The following is a 22,168-nucleotide window of genomic DNA, read 5'->3' on the forward strand; positions in this document are numbered from 1 at the left end:
CGATTATGAGAACCTTGTAATCTTGCTAATTCTGATAAACCTTATAATCATTGATTCCGATGAACCTTCACTATTTTGCTACGTTTTATTGTAGTATTTGCCTTGTGTTTAGCATTGATTTAAATTATATTCTTGCAGATTCTTTTAGATTCATTTGACTTTCCAAAACAAAGTGGTAATCACAAAGCCGGAATCAATAGCATGCATATGCCAAAAGACCAACATTCAAATATAAAAGGCCTTACTAATAGAATTACAATCAAGTATAGGAAAATTAGATGTCCCTTTAGGAACCATACCCTCAATTTTTGTCCCTCAATGATGATGGTGATCTATTTTAAATGGTTAAAATTGTGACAGTTTAAGGGTCAAAGATGCTTATTTCACCATCCAATGGTAATTTAACTTGATGCTATAATACCTAAGAGAGCCAGTAGAATGTCTCTCAAATTATAAAGAGACATTTTAATCTTTCCTACATCGAGAGTATATATACCATTAAATATTAAATGAATGACAACTACGCAAAATTTGAATTTAAAATTCAACTTTTAAACAGATGTCATGAATTCAATAATAATAATGTATATACTGCCAGTGTGTATAAAATTTACTCCTTTTAATTATAAGTCATACCAAATTTACTCCTTTTAATTATAAGTCATACCAATGCATCAATCAAATATGAAAACATACTCTAGCTATAGATATCAAACTGACACCTCCAAAACGTCATCTTATACTTGATTCTCATTTGTTTTTCAAGAATTCTAGTTATCCTAAAACTTTTACATGTATGTCATAAATCCAATAGTAGTAATATATATACTTCCTGTGTATAAAATTTACTCTTTTTAATTATAAGTCGTACCAATGCATCAATCGAACATGAAAACATACTCTAGCTGCAGATATCAAGCTGACACCTCTGATTGGATATATAATCCTAAAACGTCATCTTATACTTGATTCTTATTTGTTTTCCAAGAGTTCTTTAATTGTCTTCTTTTGTCTCTGCTCCAGTAGAATCAAAGATGTTGACCATATAATCCGGCCATATTTTCAGACAGAAATATACATCATACTCTCAGCCATGGCAAATCTTCTAGCTTGGAGAAGACAGCTATAATTAGAGCAAGCTATAAAGTCAATGATAACCAGCTATAATCTTCTTTTGCCAAAGTTGGAAGCTTGTACCGTCATTCAAGCAGTAAGACACATCAAGACTCACTTGGAAGAACATTAAAAAAGTGATACACCTCTTCCTCATCGATGACTCCTACATCTGTTGAACAAACCGAGCAGCAGACAGGCTTAACTGCTTCACCAGCAACAGAATCAGCTTCAGTCCCGGAAGAAGTCCCGTGTCTTCGGCCCCTTTTCCGTTTACTTCCAGGTTGTGAAACTTGATAGCTCTTAATCTTACAATTGATCACAAAAACTGCTCGGTACTGTGTTAAATATTTTTCATGCCTGTAAAGCTTTTCAAGTTTCAGGTGGTTCATCTTGACAAAAAATATGGTTAAAATGTATAAAAAAGAAGAAAGAAACCATAGCAAAGAAAGAGGTTTGCAACAATTAAAATGAATGTAACTTCGTAAAACTAAAAAACACCTGATAAATACAGTATAGTTGTGATATATATTCAAGGCCCTGTACAAATCAAGCAATTGGCGGGTAAGAAACTCAAAAAAATAGACTGACCAATTTGCCTAGGACAAATTAACTGCTCATGAGCAAAGTTCGATAATTTCTCAGCACTCTTAGCAACAGATGCAACGGGCTCAAACTTTATGACTAAAAGATACAACCAGATAACACACGCATCTATCAGTTAAAGAGACATCATCAGACTATATATGCAACGAGCATTCTCAATATTATGCCCTGAAGAGGACTCGAACCTCCACGCTCTTTAGCACGAGATTTTGAGTCTCGCGTGTCTACCATTTCACCACCAAGGCATGAATCGTATTCCATGAATATGATATCTATCTAGTGTGATGTATGGAATATATGACAAAGGTGGGGTATTTCTATTGATCGGTCATGTCATATAGGCCCGAGTTGGTCAAGAACGCCGAATCTCTTTATGATAAACAGATACATTTTGTAAGTTCGTTATTACGGGTAGTTCCTACAAAGGATCGGTCAAAATGTATCCGTAGGAACTACCCTGTTAAGGGGCAGAGTAGTGCTGTGAAGAACATACTGCCCCTCTATTATATAGATGTCAGAAGCTTAAGTAAATAATGCCAGATCTACCTATTAAGGACAATATATTTCATGACTAGCTAAATGCTTCTTGACAGAAACTTATAACAGCTCAAATTCGGGTCATTAACCAATAGAAGCAAAAGCTCATTGAACACGTTAACATTGTTCAAAAACACTCTCATAAACCAGAGATATTTTGTAAAGGGAGTAAACTATTCCATAAAGAATGCATATAATTTCTAATGAAGTCCAAAAAGTTAGCAAGCACACAGCTCACAATGCCTCAAACCTACATTAAACCAATAAAGAAATATTGATCCATTTACTTTTCTTCTCTGTTTCTTCCCAGCTTTCTTACTTGAAGCAGCAATACTTGTCCAAGGGGTATAACTGTGCAAGCAAGCACAACTCTAAATGGTAAAGAGACATGAAGACATTGAACACTGGTGCTTGTCTAAGGGGTTTGTGATTGTACTGGACTGCTAATATGATCTAAAAGGTAAAGAGATATTCGCAGGATCTTCTAAGGGTATAGTGGAAACAGTAACTTATTGATGCGCTAGTGCTCCACAGACCAGCACGGTACCTGAAGCAAAACAATGCAGCTACAGATAATTGGGTTTTTTCTCATAAAGAAAACCTGTCTTTGAGAATTACCAAAATAAGGAAATCTGGTGCGAGTTTATTTTCATCAAGCAAGGGCACATATAAAATTGTTCGACAATAATCTATTCTTCATCAAGTTATGGGAGAAAGAAATAGTTTTTATAGTGCCTTAAAACCCCATCACTCGCTCAAAAGTCATTACAGATTTACTAGGAGATGATTTTCCAATTAAATTATGAGGTTCAGGGGCTAGTCTTGCGCCAGATAATCAAAGAAAAAGGTACAATTTTTGGAGTCCTATTCTCCAAGAAAGAAAGGCCACTGAAATGAAACATGCCAAACATATTTGTTTTCCTTAAAATCATAAAAGCCTGATGTAGGATGTCAGAAGTTCTAAGTTGGCAGTAGTCACCCAACCGAGCATTTTAATACACACTTTGGAGCAAATCATCAACCATCTAAATGATTTTGTTATCTTAAATCATCAATTATCCAAATATTTTTACCATATTTCCTAATTAGCTGCTGAAAGCTGCACATATCAACCAACAAACAATATTGCCATGACTTTTTATACTTCTTGAAAGTAACGTATCAGCAGTATCCAGTAGAGATTATGTAAATGTGTATCACCAAGTCTAATTTATCAGATTTCTATTGCTTTTTTCTTTCGTCATGCAACATTCACAATAGAATATTTGATCACACGTTTAAGATTTTTGAAATATTAACATGGTCATGGACAGGACAGAATGACAATGTGTGTCTTCTCTAATTCATATTTCACCGTTTAATTTAATGTTTCTTGAACCATACATACAGTGGTTATTTAGCATTGTTCATAATTGGCCAATGTCTAATGATTTTACCATCTAACTTTTAGATTCTACCCATTTTTGTCTTCTACAAAAGAAATAAAATTCCACTCTTCCTTCAAACCGGCTTGCAAAATTGTGAGCAGAATACAGTTGGACTATTATGTGACGAATGAATGTTTTCACACTTGCTATCCTTGAAAAACTAAAGTTGTATCTCTTGAAAGAACTATGAGCCTCCTATGTACTCTGCATGAAAGCTTTCAAATATATGAATGAAGACATCCATTGTAGATTCTAAAAGGTAAGAAAAACTCATCTCTACCATTTAAAAAAAAATAGTTCTTGTAAAGCTTCAAATTGAGGCTCTCAACATCCAAGGTCATCCAAGGTTTTTTTTCACCAATAGATACCTGCCTATTCGATTCCAGCATTTTGATTATGATGTGCTGACATGACCATTTGTCCTAAAATGAGGAATTTTAAGTCCTAGCAATCAGCAACCAAGTTTCAAATAATCCTGAACCTTTCAAAACAGTGACAGATACGGACATCCAGATTTTCAGAATCACAAATATCTTAAATGGGACATTATATCCATCTGCACCCAACTCTGTATCTATTATGTAGACCTGCTTCTTCGTGGAATCACATCTTCCATAAAGAGAACTTTAGACCTTCTGCACACTACTTAGCCTTATTTCTCCACATGGACAGTGCACAAGGTAGATTGAGGAGGCATATCATAACTGGTTTTCCTGTGAATAACATAATAGAGTTTCACTCTTGTTTTGGTATCCATTTAATGTGTTAGGATTTTGATCTTTGGAAATGGTTTATTCATAGATCTGCTAAAAAGAAAACAGGTGCGCAGAACAATCTACCCTTGAAAGCAGCACAAGCAGAAAACTTTGGAAATTCCATTCAGTGGCCCAAGGAGTTGCAGGACATCTATTATTCTTGTCACTGTTTGACCTGATGCAAGAAACATGGAGTATTAAAGTCAAGTATTTGTTAACCTGGTTCATATATTCAAGTTTCCAGACACTAGATTCATAACCAACAAAGTACATCCAAGGTAATCAATCCAAGGTTTTTTTCACCAATAGATACCTGCCTATTCAATTCCAGCATTTGATTAGGATGTGCTGGCATGACCATTTGTTATAAAAAGAGGAAATTTTACATCCTAGCAATCAGCAACCAAGTTTCAAATAATCCTTAACCTATAAAAACACTGATTGCAATGAACCTCCTGATTTCCAGAATCACAAATTGCTTAAATGGGACTTTATATTCGCCTGCACCCAACTTTGTCTCCATTATGTAGACCTTCTGCTTCTTCAAGGAATCACATCTTCCATAAAGAGAACTTTGGACCTTCTGCACACTACTTAGCCCTACTTCTCCGCATGGAAAGTGCACAAGGTAGATTGAGGAGGTATATCAACTGGTACTCCTGTGAATAACAGAATAGAGTTTCACTCTTGTTTTGGTATCAATTTAATGTTTAGGATTTCGGTCTTTGGGTATATCCAAGCTGGCATATTCATAGATCTGCTAAAAAGAAAACTACAGTTGTGCAAAACAATCTTGTTTTGAAAGAAGCACAAGCAGAAAAAACTTTGATAATTCCATGTAATGGCCCAAGGACTTAAAGGACATCTATTATTCTTGTCACTGTTTGAACTGACGCAAAAAACATGGGGAATTAAGTTCAAGTATTTGTTAACCTGCTTCGTATATTCAATTTTCCATAATAAGCTAGAATCATAACCATAAAGTAGAACCATCCCCATGATGACTTCCCCATTCTGGGTAGTGTCAACGGGATCGGTTCTTATACCGAGTCATATACAGATCTTCTGTAGTACCCAGTCCTATAATCTGATTCTTCAATTAGTTCAAACAGTGCCTAAGGAAGCATTCCCTCGCAGGAAAGATAAGTTCCAGGAATTGATTTCGTTCCCCTATTCTAAGATCAAACATTTCAAACAAGATGTTTAACAACAATAAAAAGTACAAATTCTGATGACAACTTTAACAATAACTAAAAATACCCCGAGTATTTGAACTTCTAGTTATTATGACAAGGCATCGATTGTCAACGTATAAAATTCTTAGGAGATTCTAAAATTTCAGTGCAGAAGAAACAAAATAGAATAATTTCAAGCTAATGCATACAAATTATAGAGCTATTGGGGATCGTAAAAGAATTGACATGGTAAAATAGTTGTTTAAGAAAATATAGCAAAATTCAGTACCCATACAACATAGAAAATAAGCAATTTAGCTCTTCTAAAAATCAATTTCAAATCTCCAATGTTATTGTATATATGTATGGAATTAACAATTCTCTCTGTCATCTTAGCATCTTTGACTTCTCTAGTCATAAAAATCTAATATATGATTAGCTGCATTCCACTTACAGATGTTGCACTTGGCTTTATTCAATCTGCTGCACTTATTCTAAAACTGGTCAACTATATCAAGAAACATTACCTGCACTTCCTGCCTTCTATTTGATCCATTCCATAGAGAACTCTAGTGCACTATGGCAATGGTCATGTTGTCTAGCTAGCTTCAGACCTTGATTTCAATTCAAAAGATATAATAAACAGACAAAAAATACTCAATTTGTACTAAAGCACAAAGTCATCATCATTGTCTTGCAACAAAATTGTCAGTAGAGTGGTCCACATGCTAGATGCCAAGAACAAGACACCATCCTTAGGGCCTCATGAACATGGCATGGGCTAGTGTCAATACAATTCTGTCATACTTCTTTAAACTTAAAAACGCATGATCTGAAACCATTTCTGGAAAGGGATTACCTTCAAACTGTGAGGCTACATTTTATTCTTTCTGGTGTCTTTGGCTGATATTTATTACACTCATAACTAAGCTGAAATGCAAATATTTGAGTCAAAATATTAACACAAGTTATTATTTGTTAGAATTGCAAGAGTTCACATTGTCAGGCTCCTTAATTTTCCACCAACGTTGGGCAGCTTTCAGTGGTCAAAGAAAGCCCAACAGAACATTTACCTTACCATGATTTCATCTCATATTCCAGACTTGACCTAAAACTATTGTCAACCTTGTATATATGAAAAATAAGACCTGGTCACTAACAATTCTTAAGTCGAAGCAGATGGCATGGCTAGTGAAGCTAAATATTTAAGCATCCTAAACTTAAGAATCTAGGGTTCCAAGTTTGACTTTGTACCAAGGTTTGATTGCACTAAGAAACCTAATTCTCATCATAGCCTACTGAACCTAAATGACTTCATGGACAGCATATGTGAACCATTTGAGCATCCATCAAAACTCCAAAAAATCCCTTTGAGCTTTAGAACAGTAAAAGAGCACAGTAATAAAAGTAAAGCGGTAAAATAATCTAATATACTTTAAACTAATCACTGCAACAGCTACAAAATCCATAGATCCATCGTTTCCTGGAACTCCCATACTGCCTCATTAGTTACATGTGTCCTGCATCAAACAAGTAATCCTAGACTCCCGATGTCAGTAACTGTGTTTTTCCATCATTGCATCCACAACAGCCAAAAATAAAATATCATATAAATTATACTGCATGTAAAAAAGAAAACCATTGCTATAAGGACAAACAAATTAGCATCTAAATCCTTAGGTCTACAGAAATCAATAACTGGTCATATCAGCATTTGAGATAGTACGAAATCTTGTAAACTGGGTGCAATTCAAAGTAAAATTCCTCTTACTTCCCTACCAACTTCAATTTCCAAAATCAAGTTCTTCAAAGTCCAAACTATATGATTCTTGGAATAGCTCTCCAGATGAATTCTTTCTGCTCTCAACACAAATGCCACCTCTTTTAGCTCCCATTCTTTGTTTTCTTAAGTTCTCTTATTACACTATTCTGTTTCAGTGACATAAAAAAAAAACTCAACTTCCTTAAGATCCCCGTCAGACGGCTACCAAAATCTTCACTACCAAAACTGCAACTCGCAAAACAAATTCCTGCATCAACTATTTTTTTCTCTGATGGTTATACAAACACTCGAGATTCTTTTTACTTGCTTGGACGTTGCATCACCCAAAACATCAAAAACTATGGACAAAAAACTCACATTTTTGTATTCATAAAGCAATTTAAATTTTACCGAGAAAATTCTTAGGTAGCGTTGAAGGACCAAATACTTAAGTAGCATTGAAGGGCCAAAAATCTGCAGACTGACATATGCATAAAGGTCATTTACCTTTGACAATCTAAACAAAGGGTGGTGAAGCAAGCAGGGCAGCTGAGGACAGCATCAGAAGTGTGGCCTTTTTTTTTCTTTTGAACCCATAACTCATCTTTGTCATCAAGATTGGGGTCATAAAATTCTGGCTTTATTGAGTAATCTATCTCGTCATCATCAGAAACTAGAAAGACAAAATATTAAAGATTTAGAGCGAAACGGAATAAAAATTTGTGGTTCAACCAGAAAGTTCTTATTCAGCAAAAAAAAAAGACACCGAAATTTATTAAAAAGCATTGAGATTTTAAAAAATTTGAAATGACTTCTACCTGTTTGCTGAGACTCAGTTGGAGAGCCTTCTCTATCTTCTTTTGGCTTCTCTTGTCCTCCGTTCATCTCTTCTGCGTCTCTCTTTTTTGCTCTTTTTGCTGTATTTTCTGCAAGTTTGGCTGATTTAAATTCAAGCTTGTTTAGTTCAAGATTGGGATCAAGCAAATGTAATAGACAAAGAAAGATACTTTAAAAAAAGAGGAGTATTTTAACAATTTTTTATGGTACAAAAGCAGGAGGAAAAGTATTGCCTGCAAATGATCCACATCAAGAAAAACATTTTCAGGCCAATCATTTTTTGGGACAGTCATGAAACTTGAATCAAGGTTTAAGCTCATTAACCTACATTACGAAAGATTAGACAGCACAACATGTTAACCTTTTTCTTAGGCATAAGGAAGACAAGAGTCGACTAACATAATACAAATATGAAGTAGACAAAGAATATGAAAATCTAACACAAATGCATGAAGGAAAAAATTTATGATCAGTTAATCATTCAATGGCTCAGTAAGCAATTTGTTATGGCATTCCCTATGTATGAGATATGGACTAAATTGAGGGTGGTATGATCTTGTGCCCGTTGTGATATGGAACTAAATATTGCATGTGAGCTTTGACCATAATTATGCCAAGTGTAAAGATGTTTAAAAACCATAGACACAATCAAGCATGAATGGAAGAGCCTCACTTATACTTTTCACTAGCACTCTTAGCTTTCAAAAGAACAGGTCATGAATGTAAAACTATTCATTATCTAGTCATCCTCAAGTAAAATTGAAATTGAATACATTATCTTATACATCATAGCGGCCTTTTATAGAATTTCTGGGACCATCTTGTCCTGTTATAGTAGCTGATGGATCAAACTACATGAAGCAGTGTATAGCTTATACCTTTGTCAACTAAACATTAAGGTAGCTTCGTTGGATTGATTGCAAAATTAAAAGCACTCATAATGCCCTGAACTGGAATCAATTAAGGTACTCAAAATTTCTGCTGAATTAAAATTCTGATCAGGTTAAATTTTGTGCTTATTAGAAAACAAGAGAGATAATTTCACACAAAAGAAAGACAGAAATTCGATGTTATTTTCATGTTGTCACAAGGACAAGAAAACTCTAAGGTTGTATCACAGAATTAGTATTAAAACAAATTGAAAGCTAATTTTACATTCCAATAACCAAGATAATTGAACAAATGACATCAACTGCAAAATGAAAGCCTAACCATTCTAAATCTTCTAGAGAATTAAGCACCAGTGGCTAAAGGTATTTTCCCTCCAAATTTAGTAACTTGTAGATAGGTGTGAAGGAAAAGTCAAATAATTATAAAATACTCCGATAAAACTAATGTTAGTGGATCAAAAGATGATCAAACTTTTACCATCTTGTAGTCAGATCATATTCACACGACATCAATGGGTTCTAAGCTAAACACTTTACTTTTGAAATGCTTTTTCTAGATACTAGTACCAATCTTACCTAAACTAACCAAACTGTATTGCAGAACTTTGCACTACTAATTACATGGAATTCGGTACCTAATTACTTGTCCAAAACATGTTTCTTAAAAACTTCATAATGATGTATTTCATTGAAATCATTGAGCTTCGAAGTCACCGGCAATTCTTACATGGCCTGGTCAAGCACAAGTGAGAAATATGTTTGATGACCAGCTTTATTATCTTATAGCACAAACCGATGAAGCCCACTCTAACTAGAATTTGAATGTTCTTTTTATTTTCCTTGTGTAATTTTACATACCCAATAATCAAAATATAAAAAACAAATTATTTTAGTGATAGTTTTGTTTTCCTTAGTGTAATTTTACATACCATTAGTCGAAATACCAAAACAAGATTTTTCCTACGCTTTCTACCAAACAATTGGTGACCATACTCAATGTACCCAAATCCTGCATACCACAGGGTTGAACCGATTCTTAAAAAAAAATAATAACAACCAAAATTTTCATCTGCCAACAATTCAAACAAGGGGATGAGGAAGGTCAATACTAGAGCAATTAGAAAACTTCAAAAGAAAGAAATCAAAAGATTTACCTCTTCTCTTTTCAATAATAAAACCCACCCGCTAAACTACTACACCATCCTAGCTGTAAGAAGACCAAGATTAAGGTCACAACAACGGCCCCAACATCAACATCACCATGTAGGATTAAAGAATGATAAGAAAAACAAATTTCAAGACGAAGCAAACAAGCATGTACAGAAGAAATAATCCATCTTTGAAAGGAAAATCGGGTAAGGAATGAGAGAATACCTCAAAAATGGCCTCCAATTCCTTATAACTGTGATATAAAAAGCTGAAATAAGGGGTGAGATGAAAGTGTAATAGCCAAATTTGAGGTCTTTGAGGCTTCTAAATTGGGTGAGAAAGAACGTTCTCAATCTTCTGGATTTTTGGGTAAATTTTGCCCTTGAGATTAATCACAGGTTTATTGTCGAGATAATTTTAGAAACTTCTCTTGACATTTTTTAGCAGTTTAATTGTCCCATCCTTACTCACTGCAGCAAAAATAAAAGAATAATTTCATTATATTATTCTGTTTCTATGTAAATGACAGATTTTCAATTTAGGAAAAAATTTAAGATTTTTTACTTAAATTCCTATTATTTTATCTTCCAACCAATGCATCCTCCCACGTCTAACTTATTAATTCACTTATAGGTGATTACTACACATGATCAACAAAAAAATTTTCTATCATCTACAACCAAATATAACAACTTCCAAAATTTAATGAAACAAAACTTTTATTGTGGCAACCCTATCTCTTCTCAGGGCGAACCCTAAGGATTAGCGATTCACTTGTCCAATTCTCGTCGGGACTCAGTCGACTAATGAACCAGAAATCCAAGAAAACTAACAAAATATCTTCAAAAGCAAATAGTACAACCCGTTATAGAAATATATTCGCCTCGCCAACATTCCAAACTTAAAATATAAAACTAAAAGTTAAACTTACCACTCAACACTTAATTTACAAGAGTCAAAAACAAAGTCTTCTAAACAAAGTTTATAATCTAAAGTACAAGTTCAAGACAAAAGTTAAAACTATGAAAATTCTCGACCACAGTTCCATCGCAGATCTGTTAAGAAAAACAAAAGGAGTAGGGTGAGCTAAAACTCAGTGAGATTCCAAATAAACATATAAACACATAGCCAATTAAAGGCGTACTATAAACAAGTAAACACCATATTGTACTGTAACAATTTAATCACAATTCAATTCAAGGGTATGAGTGGCTTCCAAAAGCCAAATCCACTTAAGTTTGATCATACGAGAATCCGTTGACTCTCCGTCAACGTTTGCGTTCAAAGAATATAATGTCCGTAGAACACCACTTACTACAATTTTCGTCCACCAATCAACCTCCTTACCGGCTCCGAACACCACAAACAGTAATTAAATAATAGTCGAGTATACCAGTTTTCAGATTCAGTAAACAGTCCTCAGGGTTTATCGGCCTTCTCGATCAAACTCTTACTGGTTCGATACAACCGATTCACCTATGAGGTTGGGTATCCAAACAGTCACAGTAGTTGATGGAATATCACCCAAACAACTCACATACTGTCAAATATAGAGAAATCACATGTCATGATAGCAGTATATAGAGTCTCAGTAAAATCAAAGGAGGTCGAGTGTGATAAAGTACATGCTCGCCTCAAAATTGTTAAAAAAATTGTTTAGCTTAACCAGTCACAGATTTAATGTTCAGATATTTCACATAGACAATTAACAGGCAATGGAACACTCACCTGTTAGAAAATACAGAGTTTATACGTCAAGTTTCTTGGTTACATTCACCTCCGTTTCCTAATCCTAGAGCAACGAGTGAAATCGTTAACGTTCTTGGTTCATTTCCAACCCAAAAGTAAGTTCAATAGGTGACCAAGTGAGAGGTTAAATTGACTCAATTCACCATACAAGTTAGACCCAAAATACAGTAAAAGGTCATAAGAAAACAAGTTTGACAAGTGCCAGAAAGTTGAGCAAAAGAAGAATCTCATTCAAGTTTAAAGTGGTCTTCGCGGATAAAACAGTTGTGCCCGCACAGCTTCAGGAAAACAACCATATCTCACTAGAGGAAAGCTGAAATCATGTGCCTTTAGTGGCGTTAGAAACTAGAGTCAAAGGACTTTCCAACGGTATCAAATGCAACCTCTAGTTCCTCTCCTATCAACACCAGTAGTTTAGAGAAGTTGGATGATTTTCGGTTCTGATCAGCTCAAAACCCTAACGAAGTTACCCTTTTTCTTCTTGCCAACTTCATTTGTTTCGACTCAAATTCACCCAATTCAACCTTCTAGTGTTCATATACAGGGAATCAAGTTATCTAGCACCATTGGAGCTTAAAATGCAATGCACCAAATGATCTAGTGAACCAAAACAGTTTAGCTAACAAAAAGAACCAAAACAGTCCACTACTTGCCCAAAAACAACGACTTTACTTGCTTCATTTCCATCTCAACTCACACATAAACTTAACTAATGTTTAGCCAAGTTTCCTAGGATTAATTAAGGTGCAATGAACCACAAAAATCAAGGAGAAACTCCCACTTCAAAGCCAGTCAGCCAAGAGAAACAAAACAGTCCACTAGTTCACATGCAACTCCAACTTCCATCCTTTCATGAAGACTAACTCAAACAATAATCCAAGAGTTATCCTTAACTTTAAAAGGATCCAAAATATTAATACATCAAGAAAACCATGAACAAAGTTTAAACAATTAATCAAACACATGGCATGCTAACCAACCAACCCTACTACCACTTGTTTAGTTCAAGAAATTTAACCATAAATATCATCCATACAACTCCTAATTTGCCATCAAAGTTTTAAACACTTGATATAACACCATAAAACCAAGAGTTAAGAATCATATACCTCTCTTATATGAAGTTTGAATTACCCAATAAGCCACCAAACCAAAAGCTCCAAGCTTGAAATCACACACTAAAGTTGAAGTTTGTTCACTCAACTAATTGAAGTCCTTCACTTTTGATTTTTCCTCAAAATCAAGCCAGGGTTAGAAAGCAAGAAAAATGAATTTTTCTCTCATCCCTTGGAAGCTAAGGAGGTTCAGCCAAGCTAGGGAAATAATGGAGTCAAGAATGGTTTAAATTTCCTCTAATTCTTTGGTAAAAAAGGTTGAATGGCTAGGATTTTGCCACTTGTCTCAATCTTGGCCATTCTCCCTCCAAACTTTGCCCAATCATGTTTCTATCCTCCAAATATTTCCAATGTCTAACTAACACCCCTAAACTATCACATAAAGTTCCAACCACAATAAAAAGGAGATTTGGTCATAGTATATGTGGTAAAATAATATAATACCAAGTCAAAGAAATGTTTCAATTCAAGTAAAAGGTAATGAAATGCAATACAAGGGAAATGTTGTAATGCATGTAGAATGCAATGCAAGGACATGTTATAAGTCATTTAGTCTTAGGGTAATGCAAGTGATTTAGAAAAATTTATATTTTAAACTGAGGATTCTCATATTTATTTCATACCTTAAGATTATTGTTATCACTACAGTTATAAGAAGAATTAACCTAACTAAGAATCTAAGATTGCGATTTGGTTGGGTTGGATGGTGTTATGAACCGAGTCTCATGGATGGTGATGGAGCTAATCATCTTATTAGCTACAATGATAATCAAATGAAAAGCAGCTGAAAGTTAGTTACTACCAGCAAGCAAGAAAATAGTTTTCTAGAATAATAATGTTAGTTAATAGAGGGAATTGGGCAGCGCTTATTACTAAATCTTCAACCCACTTTCTGTGTATAAACAGAGTATTGATTGTATTTGAGGTAGTGATGATTTGAGTTGTAATAACTTTTCCTCTCTGAAATAATTAAATCTTCCCATTCTACCTCAACTTCTTCTCTGATTCTTTCCTCTTTCTCAATTCTCACCTCTTCTACTTTCTCTCTAAAATATCTTTTATAAACCAGATCATTACAATTGGTATTAGAGTTTCTGATCCTCGGATGGAAGCTTTCAAAATGTAGCAATTGCAAGATCTTTCTTTGTCTCCATTTCTTTCTTCCCTTCCTCTCTCTCCATTCGATCTCTGCTCTTTACTGATTCGTTCTTCTCTCCCCTGTTCAATTCTTCCTCCTAATCCTCCTAATTCTTTCTCCGATGCCTTCTGTGAAATTCTTCAACTGACACCATTAATCCACCAATATTTTGGATTGATTTCCAGATTACGGCCTTGTCAGATTTTACCAAGGGATGATAACATCATCTATCAACTCTTGGAAGATCAAATCTAGAGAAGTGATCTAAATATGGATGAATTAGAGGGACAAATTGAATTACAAGATCAAAGATTCCACGATCAGTTGGCTGCAAAAGGAAATAAAGGCTATCACGAATTGGATGTGTCAATGTGCAAATGCAGATGTACTTTCAATGTTATGCTTCGGGTACTCAATCATAAATAGGGGTTCACACTAGAATAGCATAAAAGGATTATTGGGAAAATGGGACAGCCTCCTTCATCCAATCAAGGTAGGAAAATAGTTGAAGAATCTGTAGTAGGCATTGAAAGGGCTTTTGAGAATCAAATTCTTGAAGAAACAGAGGAATCAAATTCCAAGGAGGTCCATCTTTCAACATCTACCCCAATCAAGAAGTGGACTGATGCACATTCGGCAACGATAGAAACAAAAAAGTTTGAAGTCCTCCGTGGTGAAATGGAAGAAAATCTGGAAGGTGACTATGGTTTTGCAATTGAAGAGCACCACATGTTTGGTGAAAGTTCAAAACTTCATTCTTCAGCCATTTCGATTCAAGAGGAGTTGGAACATTCAACATCGAGCAATGAAAGAGAATTAGAATTCAAGAATCAACTTCTTGAAATTGAGATCAGTAATTTCAATCAGATGTTGATTGAGGAAAAAGTTGATATGATTTCTTTCCCACAATTTTCAAGTACTGACTTGGTTACGTCTTCTAAGGGAAATTCTACAAAAGCTAGAAAATGTGATGAATCATGTCTGGTTTGTCAAGTAACTAATAGTCAGATTTTGGTAAATGATGAAATGTCTATAGAAGAGAATGGTGGCTATGGTGGACTCCAAGCCTCGGAGATGGTTCATGGGAAAATAAATGGGACAAAGTTCTATGATGGCTCAAATAGTAGTTCTGAATTAGATGTTGAGAAGTCCCACCTAGAAGCCAGCTTTGGTGACATTAAGATGTTTGGCAATGAAGCTTTTCATGAGGTCAAAAGAGAATGGTATGATTCAAACTCAAGGATTGCAGAAAGTGATTCATTTGTTGTTATTGAATCTGATATGGGCTTCACTCCATTATCTGATGTTGTAATTGGAAAATCAAGTTGGTGTTGGAATGATGGAAGATTTTGGAGTGAAATTGTGTATGGATTCAAGGGAAGTACTCTAGCAGAAAGTTTCATTCTTGAATTTGTTGATCCCAATAGAAACCGAATCAAGATAAGAAAGATCAAATCATTGGATTTTGTTGATACTAATTCCAGGGGAATCAATCTTAGGAAAGTAATGGGAATATCATCATGTGAGCGAGAACTTTCTGGTTTGCATAAATGGGGACAACATATTCTTATTGAAGTTTATGGGTTGCCAAAGATTTTGATAGTTGCATGAACTTGGCTTGCAGTAGGAAGTTCAATCCAAGATTACAAACTTTTGGAACAGAGTTTTCTGTGGGATCTAGGAGGCCAGGATTATCTACTAGACTGCAACTTCACAAATTGACCACAAGCCATTTAAAAAAAAAAAAAATGATGCAAGCTGCTCCCTTGGTCATATTCTTTTAGGCCAACCCATTTAGTATCATTACTGATCTCAATCTTTGAGGACAAGGATTCTTATAAGGGGGAACTATTGTTATGAACCGAGTCTCATGGATGGTGATGGAGCTAATCATCTTATTAGCTACAATGATGATCAAATGAAAAGCAGCTGAAAGTTAGTTACTGCTAAGCAAGAAGTTAACAGTTTGCTAGAATAATAATGTTAGTTAATAGAGAGAATTGAGCAGTGCTAATTGCTAAATCTTCTGCGGAAGCAAAGATTAGACCGTAGATGACATGTTGAGTAATGGATGGAATTGAACCCAAACTTGGACCACTCAAGAACGGATTCAACGGTAGAGGACGCCACGCTAGGATGTTCAACTTAGCTTTCACAAGTTAAAGGAATTTGCCTTAATGGAAGACGAAATTCTGGAATTTTATTAATAATATCACAAAACTGAATGTAAACAATGATTTGGGGCTATTTATAGCCTTGTCTAGACCTAATAAGACTTGGAAAATAACAAAGGAAATTTGGCCAGCCCTTGGGCCTTTTCTTGGCCGAAACTAACCCAACTAACTACTAACCGTAAGCTTCGGGGGCATTGCCCCCGAGCCCCCATCAGGGCGCGTCGCCCCCTGGACTCCCGATTCACTGACCGGGCAATGAGACCCACAAACAGCTCAGCGGATGGACTAACTAATTAACTAACTAAAGTACTATTGGACCTAAGGCCCACATGGCCGACACTAGGCTCAACATGAGCTAATCAATCTAACCCAATCCGCCCTTGGAAGCTTGCTCATTCGCATCATCTTCAACCCACTTTCTGTATATAAATAGAGTATTGATTGTATCTGAGGGAGTGATGATTTGAGTTGTAATAATTTCTCCCCTTTGAAATGATAAAATCTTCCCATTCTCTCTCAACTTCTTCTCTGAATCTTTCCTCTTTTTCAATTCTCACATCTTCAACTTTCTCCCTAAAATCTCTTTTCTGAACCAAATCATTACAGATGGTTGGGGGAGAAATTGTAAGCAGGTCGTCCGAGATTAGATTCCCACTTACCCAAAAAAAAAATAATAATAACCGAAACCTCTTCATACCTAATACTTCTTATTTGTCAAGAACATAAATTAGAAAATAGTGCCTAGTATTAGAGCCCCATTTAGATGCCAAATTAGATATTTTTACATTTGAAATTATTGTTAATTTATTTTGTAAACAGCTTAATTGATTCTCATATCTAAGTTGTTTAATTTATCAAATGCATTGCAAGTGATTTTTTTTATTTGTCAAGTATATAATTAGAAAAGGTACACCTAATATTGGCTCTATTTTTAGATAAAATTTTAATTAGCTTTTTACGATTCAAATTATGGTTAATGTAGTTAGCAAACATTCGACTATTTTCCTTCACATGTCTATGTAAAATATCCTGGATTATGAAGGTAATAGAGTCATTTCGGCATTAATGATACAAGTATTAGGTTGGGTCCTAAATGACTAGTATGGGAGGTATATAAAATTTCTAAAACCCCAAGGGAGGTTAGTGAAACTACTAGAGGCTTAGAAGCGGTTTCTAAAATTGTCTCTTTATTGTCCCCAACTTACGGATGTATGTACTTGTGAAGGTAACAACATTAGTACTTTCAAACCTAACAGCTCGTATGAATGTTACATCTGTGAAAAGTATGCCTTCTTTAGAGTTTAAGTGGGCAAAGTGTACATTTTCAACATTTATAATAGCAAAGTATTATTAAATTCATAGAATAAGAAGTTTGATAACATATTCTTTTACATTTATTAATTTCCAATCTAGTTAAGTATATGTAACTGGTTATATGGTTAACATGAAATTTACAATCCTAAAAACCAAATATGTTTTATTCCAAAATGTTTTCACAAAAATTTGGTATGGATCTTGAAAATAACTTTCTTATAGCTTCACAAATGAATTTAAATTTCTCTTAAATGTTGTTTTTATAATGTATGTTCTCAAAATAGAGTGAGCCATTTCAATTGTTAATTATTTTCCACAATGCATTATAGTAAATCTTATTTGCCTTAATCTTAATATATTTAATCTCAGAGAATAAAAGGGAAATGAGCTTCGAAAAATATAAAATATTTTGGTGTGAAAAAACTATTTTATTTTTCTACGGCAATTTTTTGAACTTTTCTATTTGAAAGCAATTTGTTGAAATTTTGCATTTCAAAACATGATGGTAGATGAAACGTTATCACAAATTGATGATCGTATTGATTTGCTTGTATTAAAATGATATGGATCTGCTTTTATTTTACTTAAAAATTTTTACTCTGTGAGGACTCGTAAAAACTATTATTTTATGCTTAATTTATGGCTTAATAAATCATTTAATTGGATTTTATTTCCAAGGAATATTTTCTAGTCTTATTAGACCTAAATACATGGTAATATAACTTCATTATATTTTAAAATGATTCGTTTCGAAAATTAATTTCCTAGAGCGCGTTTAGTAAAAATAGTGAATAGTACTTGGAGATTTTATCCGCGTAATAGCACAATAAGCTTGGAATATTGGAGACTTATACTATGATCCTAAAATAGGTAATCTTATGAATAAAAACTCAAGTGATAGTTAATAGCGCAATCGTTATAAGAATTTTTCGGAAGTTTCGCGTTATAGCGTTAAATTTGACGGTACGCGTTTTCACACGCGCGACTTCAATTGAGGGACTTTAGACCCTTATTTCGGGACAATTAAGAGTGGATAATATTTACATGAATATATATGCCTTGGAGGTTTAGTGCACTAGTGAACCAAACGCGCGAGAAAATCGAGCCGTAATCGCACCAAACGACCCCTAATGAGAGTAGACTTTTGGATGAATTACCACCACTTATTTCACCTTCTCTTGGAAGCTAAAGGAAATCAGATTTCCCTCCACCTTCTCTCTCCTCATTGCCGACCAGCTCCCTCCTCTCTCTAACTCATTTGCAACAAAATTTCTGCTCACTAATCTCACTCAAAACCACTCCAAATCATCTCCAAATTTAACCAAACTTGCACCACACCTAGCTTGACACTTGAGGATCATTTTGAGCTGCAAACAAGGGCTGGAAATCACGGTTTTTCTGGGGTAATAGAGGGCCGAAAATTCTGCTGAACATCAACCCAAAGTAAGTGATGATCCACTCTTGAAAACTTGAAGTTTGGAAGCTATCTTACCTTGTTAAGTTCATGCATGCATTTGGTTAGCTTGTGTATGGTGTAAAAATGTGATAGTGGGCTCTTGGAATTCCCACACTTGGGTTGTTGTTGCTGATGTGATGATTGATGGTGATTATATTGTTGGTTTAGTGGTTATAATGATGCATTAGTGGTGGGTAATTAGTAGAAACTTCATTGGGTGTAAGAATCAAAAACTTCCGATTTTGCCCCTGCCATGTTCGGCCATTTCCAGGCCAATTTTTAATGGTTTAATGGCTTGAATTAGATGTTTATAGGATGTATTAGATGTGTGAAAAATTTCATTGGAAAATATTGAGGTTTGATTGAGCAAATGAATTTTTCTTGAGAAACTAGCAATCTGGAAAACTGTTCGCGTATGATTCTGACCAGTGGTAGTATTTTGGCTATAACTCTGTCCTCGGATGTCGAAATCATGTGCCGTTGGTGGCGTTGGAAACTAGACATTCCTGGCTTTAATTTGGTATATAATGTAGGTTCGGATTCTTTGTGAGCAAGCCGAACCAAATGTTTTAAGTTCGCTGTCCTGTTGCTCTGTTCATCTGGAATGAAGTGTTCAGGCAGCAACTTGATGCCCGATTTTGAACCGGATTGGTGCCGAATTTGGAAATGATTTCTTCTGTGATATTTTACCCCTATGAACGTATTTTCCAACGGCATAAGCCATGCTCGATTTCGAGTTATATTGACTGAATTGTGACCAAAACAAGTGGACTGCTCTGTTTCGGAAAAACCCTAATGTTGGACTGGTTTGGAACAAGATATTGAAGTAAACTTGTTAATTGATGTTCTTGATACTAAACACTTACCAAAGGCATTATGGATGTTTATTAGGCCTTTATTTCACAAATGAACCATGATTAGATAGTTTGCTTGATTAAACGTTTTGAAATGGGTAATGAAAGTCTCAAGGCAGATTGCCTTATAATTTTCCTGAACTTTGGTTGGCTAATTAACTATCTTACCGAAGGTCTTTTTCCCTGAAATTTGATAGAGTGGTACCTTTCATATGGGAGTATAATACTGCCAATTTTGGTACCAATCCAAGTTCGTTTCGATACCCAATTAAATTGCTAGAGTTGGAGGTTCAAATCTGGAAATTCTTCTCCAGTCTTGAATTTCCCTATCTTCGGGCTACCGTATCTCGGTACTCGAAACTCCAATCCTTGATCCGCTTGTTTTGTTATACACCTCATTTGCAACACTAATTGAGCTGCAAATTTCAGAGGCCGGTTTGCAACGTGTGAAACGTGCCGAATTTCCAAAGTTGGCCGAAATCCAACTTAATTCTGCCATAAAAACCAACCATGCGTCTTCAAGCTCATTTTTGACCACTTTTCACTTCGATTCATGGAAAAGTGTCTTCTAGGAACTTATAGTACTTTCTCAGAGGTTTCCAACGGTATAAATTTTTCCAATTCTCGACTTATACCGAGCGAGTTACGATTTTTCAAAGATTCATCGTAAAACTGAAAATTTTCCAATCTCAAAGAAATAGAGTTTTCTCAAGAACTCTTTATTCTTTTAATATTTTTAAACGTTTTGCTCACGATTTTCATGATAAAAACTCAAATAATATTGTACATAATAAAAGACAAGTTGAACCTCGATTTACGTGTAATTGAGGTTCCTTTTTGCAAAATAATCCTTAGATTGTACTAGTGTACAATCTTCTTGATAAGTGGATTAATTGTGTGATTATCCACTGTTAATTGCCAGGCGCACAAGAAGACCTTCAAGAAGATCTTACAGTGGACACTTGAACTCCCAGAAAATAATTCTTATTGAATTGCTCAGTGAGTGTCAAGTGTGTGAATTTTGATACTTGCTTATTGTGGTATTTGCTGGAAGTTTTAAAAATAAGGGCGGGTGCGTACTTTATCGCACTCGTTCTAATTTCAAATGAATGAATGAAATGTATTGAATGAATGAATGAAATGAAATGTTATGTCATGAATGCTTGTGTCGCTGGAGTGAACCTCCTCGACTTTCAAATGAATGGGGGACGCCCAAACTCATAGGCCGTCCTTAGACTTGAGCCGGCAATGGGCTTGGTCGGGGATTTGGGCGAGCCATGAGATACATATAAGCTCGACCTAATAAGAGCTCTTGCTTGGCATACTCGTTGAGTATCGCCCAATAATGGACATTGTGGGCCCTTGGGGTGTACGGTGGACGGAGGGAAGTAAGTGGTGATCTACGGAAATGGAAATACCGACCCGATTGATAGGAGGGTTAATGCGGGAAGGTATACGAATGTCATCGGCAGAGCGAGTGGAATTTAGCTCCTGAGAGCTACTATATCCTTGAATTGTTTCTGATTACTTTTCCTGTTTGAATAATTGATTATTGAAAAGACGTGATTTTATTTATTAAACTTGGGATTGTTATTTGGCTAAGTGCTTGCATGTGTGTTCTTGGCCTCACGAGCGTTTAGCTCACCCTATAGTTTTGTTTTCCTTAACAGGACCGAATCTTGGAGAAATATGAGGGAACCATCCGTTGTACTTTTGTTAAGACTCCTGTTATATATTTTGACTAGGCCCTGGTTTGGGTTGTACTTTTGGAAATTGTAAACTTGAAAAGTTTGGGCCCTGATGTGTACTTTGAATTTAAGTCGTTTCATGACTACCCGATGTACTGGTGATACATTAAGTGACTTGTTAAGCTTGAACGCTTCCGCATTATTGTATTCGTATTGATCTCATCGAAGTGTTTAGTTCGATTTTAATTTGAATGGAATTGCTTGAGTCCTGGCGTGAGTTGGGCAGGCGTCCGCGGATACCCTTTGGTCCGCCTTAGGGAGATGTGGAGCGTCACAGTTGGTATCAGAGCACTAGGTTAGAGGTCTATATGGGAGATATATTAGATACTCTACCTTTAAGACTCGATATGGGATGATTTAATCCTACCC

The 22,168-nt window shown here is 35.2% G+C and overlaps 1 protein-coding gene and 1 non-coding gene across 5 annotated transcripts; both read right to left on the minus strand.

Moving 5' to 3' along the window:
* Positions 1–932: 932 nt before the first annotated feature.
* LOC113717311 (uncharacterized) lies at positions 933–10,734 on the minus strand. Of its 4 annotated transcripts, none has more exons than XM_072070396.1 (5): positions 10,477–10,734; positions 10,257–10,309; positions 8,194–8,301; positions 7,883–8,048; positions 933–1,473 (listed from the first exon to the last, which is right to left on the minus strand). In XM_072070396.1, the coding sequence occupies exons 3-5, from the start codon at positions 8,258–8,260 to the stop codon at positions 1,221–1,223; spliced, it is 486 nt and encodes a 161-aa protein (XP_071926497.1). In that variant the 5' UTR covers positions 8,261–8,301; positions 10,257–10,309; positions 10,477–10,734; the 3' UTR covers positions 933–1,220. The 4 variants fall into 4 exon arrangements, with proteins under 4 accessions (XP_071926497.1, XP_027100961.1, XP_027100962.1 ...); XM_027245160.2 differs by having other exon boundaries at positions 8,194–8,313; positions 10,477–10,733; XM_027245161.2 differs by lacking the exon at positions 10,257–10,309.
* TRNAL-CAA (transfer RNA leucine (anticodon CAA)) lies at positions 1,884–1,964 on the minus strand. The gene has a single exon. It is a non-coding gene; the product is annotated as a tRNA-Leu (tRNA).
* Positions 10,735–22,168: the final 11,434 nt, after the last annotated feature.

The sequence above is a fragment of the Coffea arabica genome, chromosome 11c (genome assembly GCF_036785885.1).
Source record: "Coffea arabica cultivar ET-39 chromosome 11c, Coffea Arabica ET-39 HiFi, whole genome shotgun sequence".
Taxonomy (NCBI): domain Eukaryota; kingdom Viridiplantae; phylum Streptophyta; class Magnoliopsida; order Gentianales; family Rubiaceae; genus Coffea; species Coffea arabica.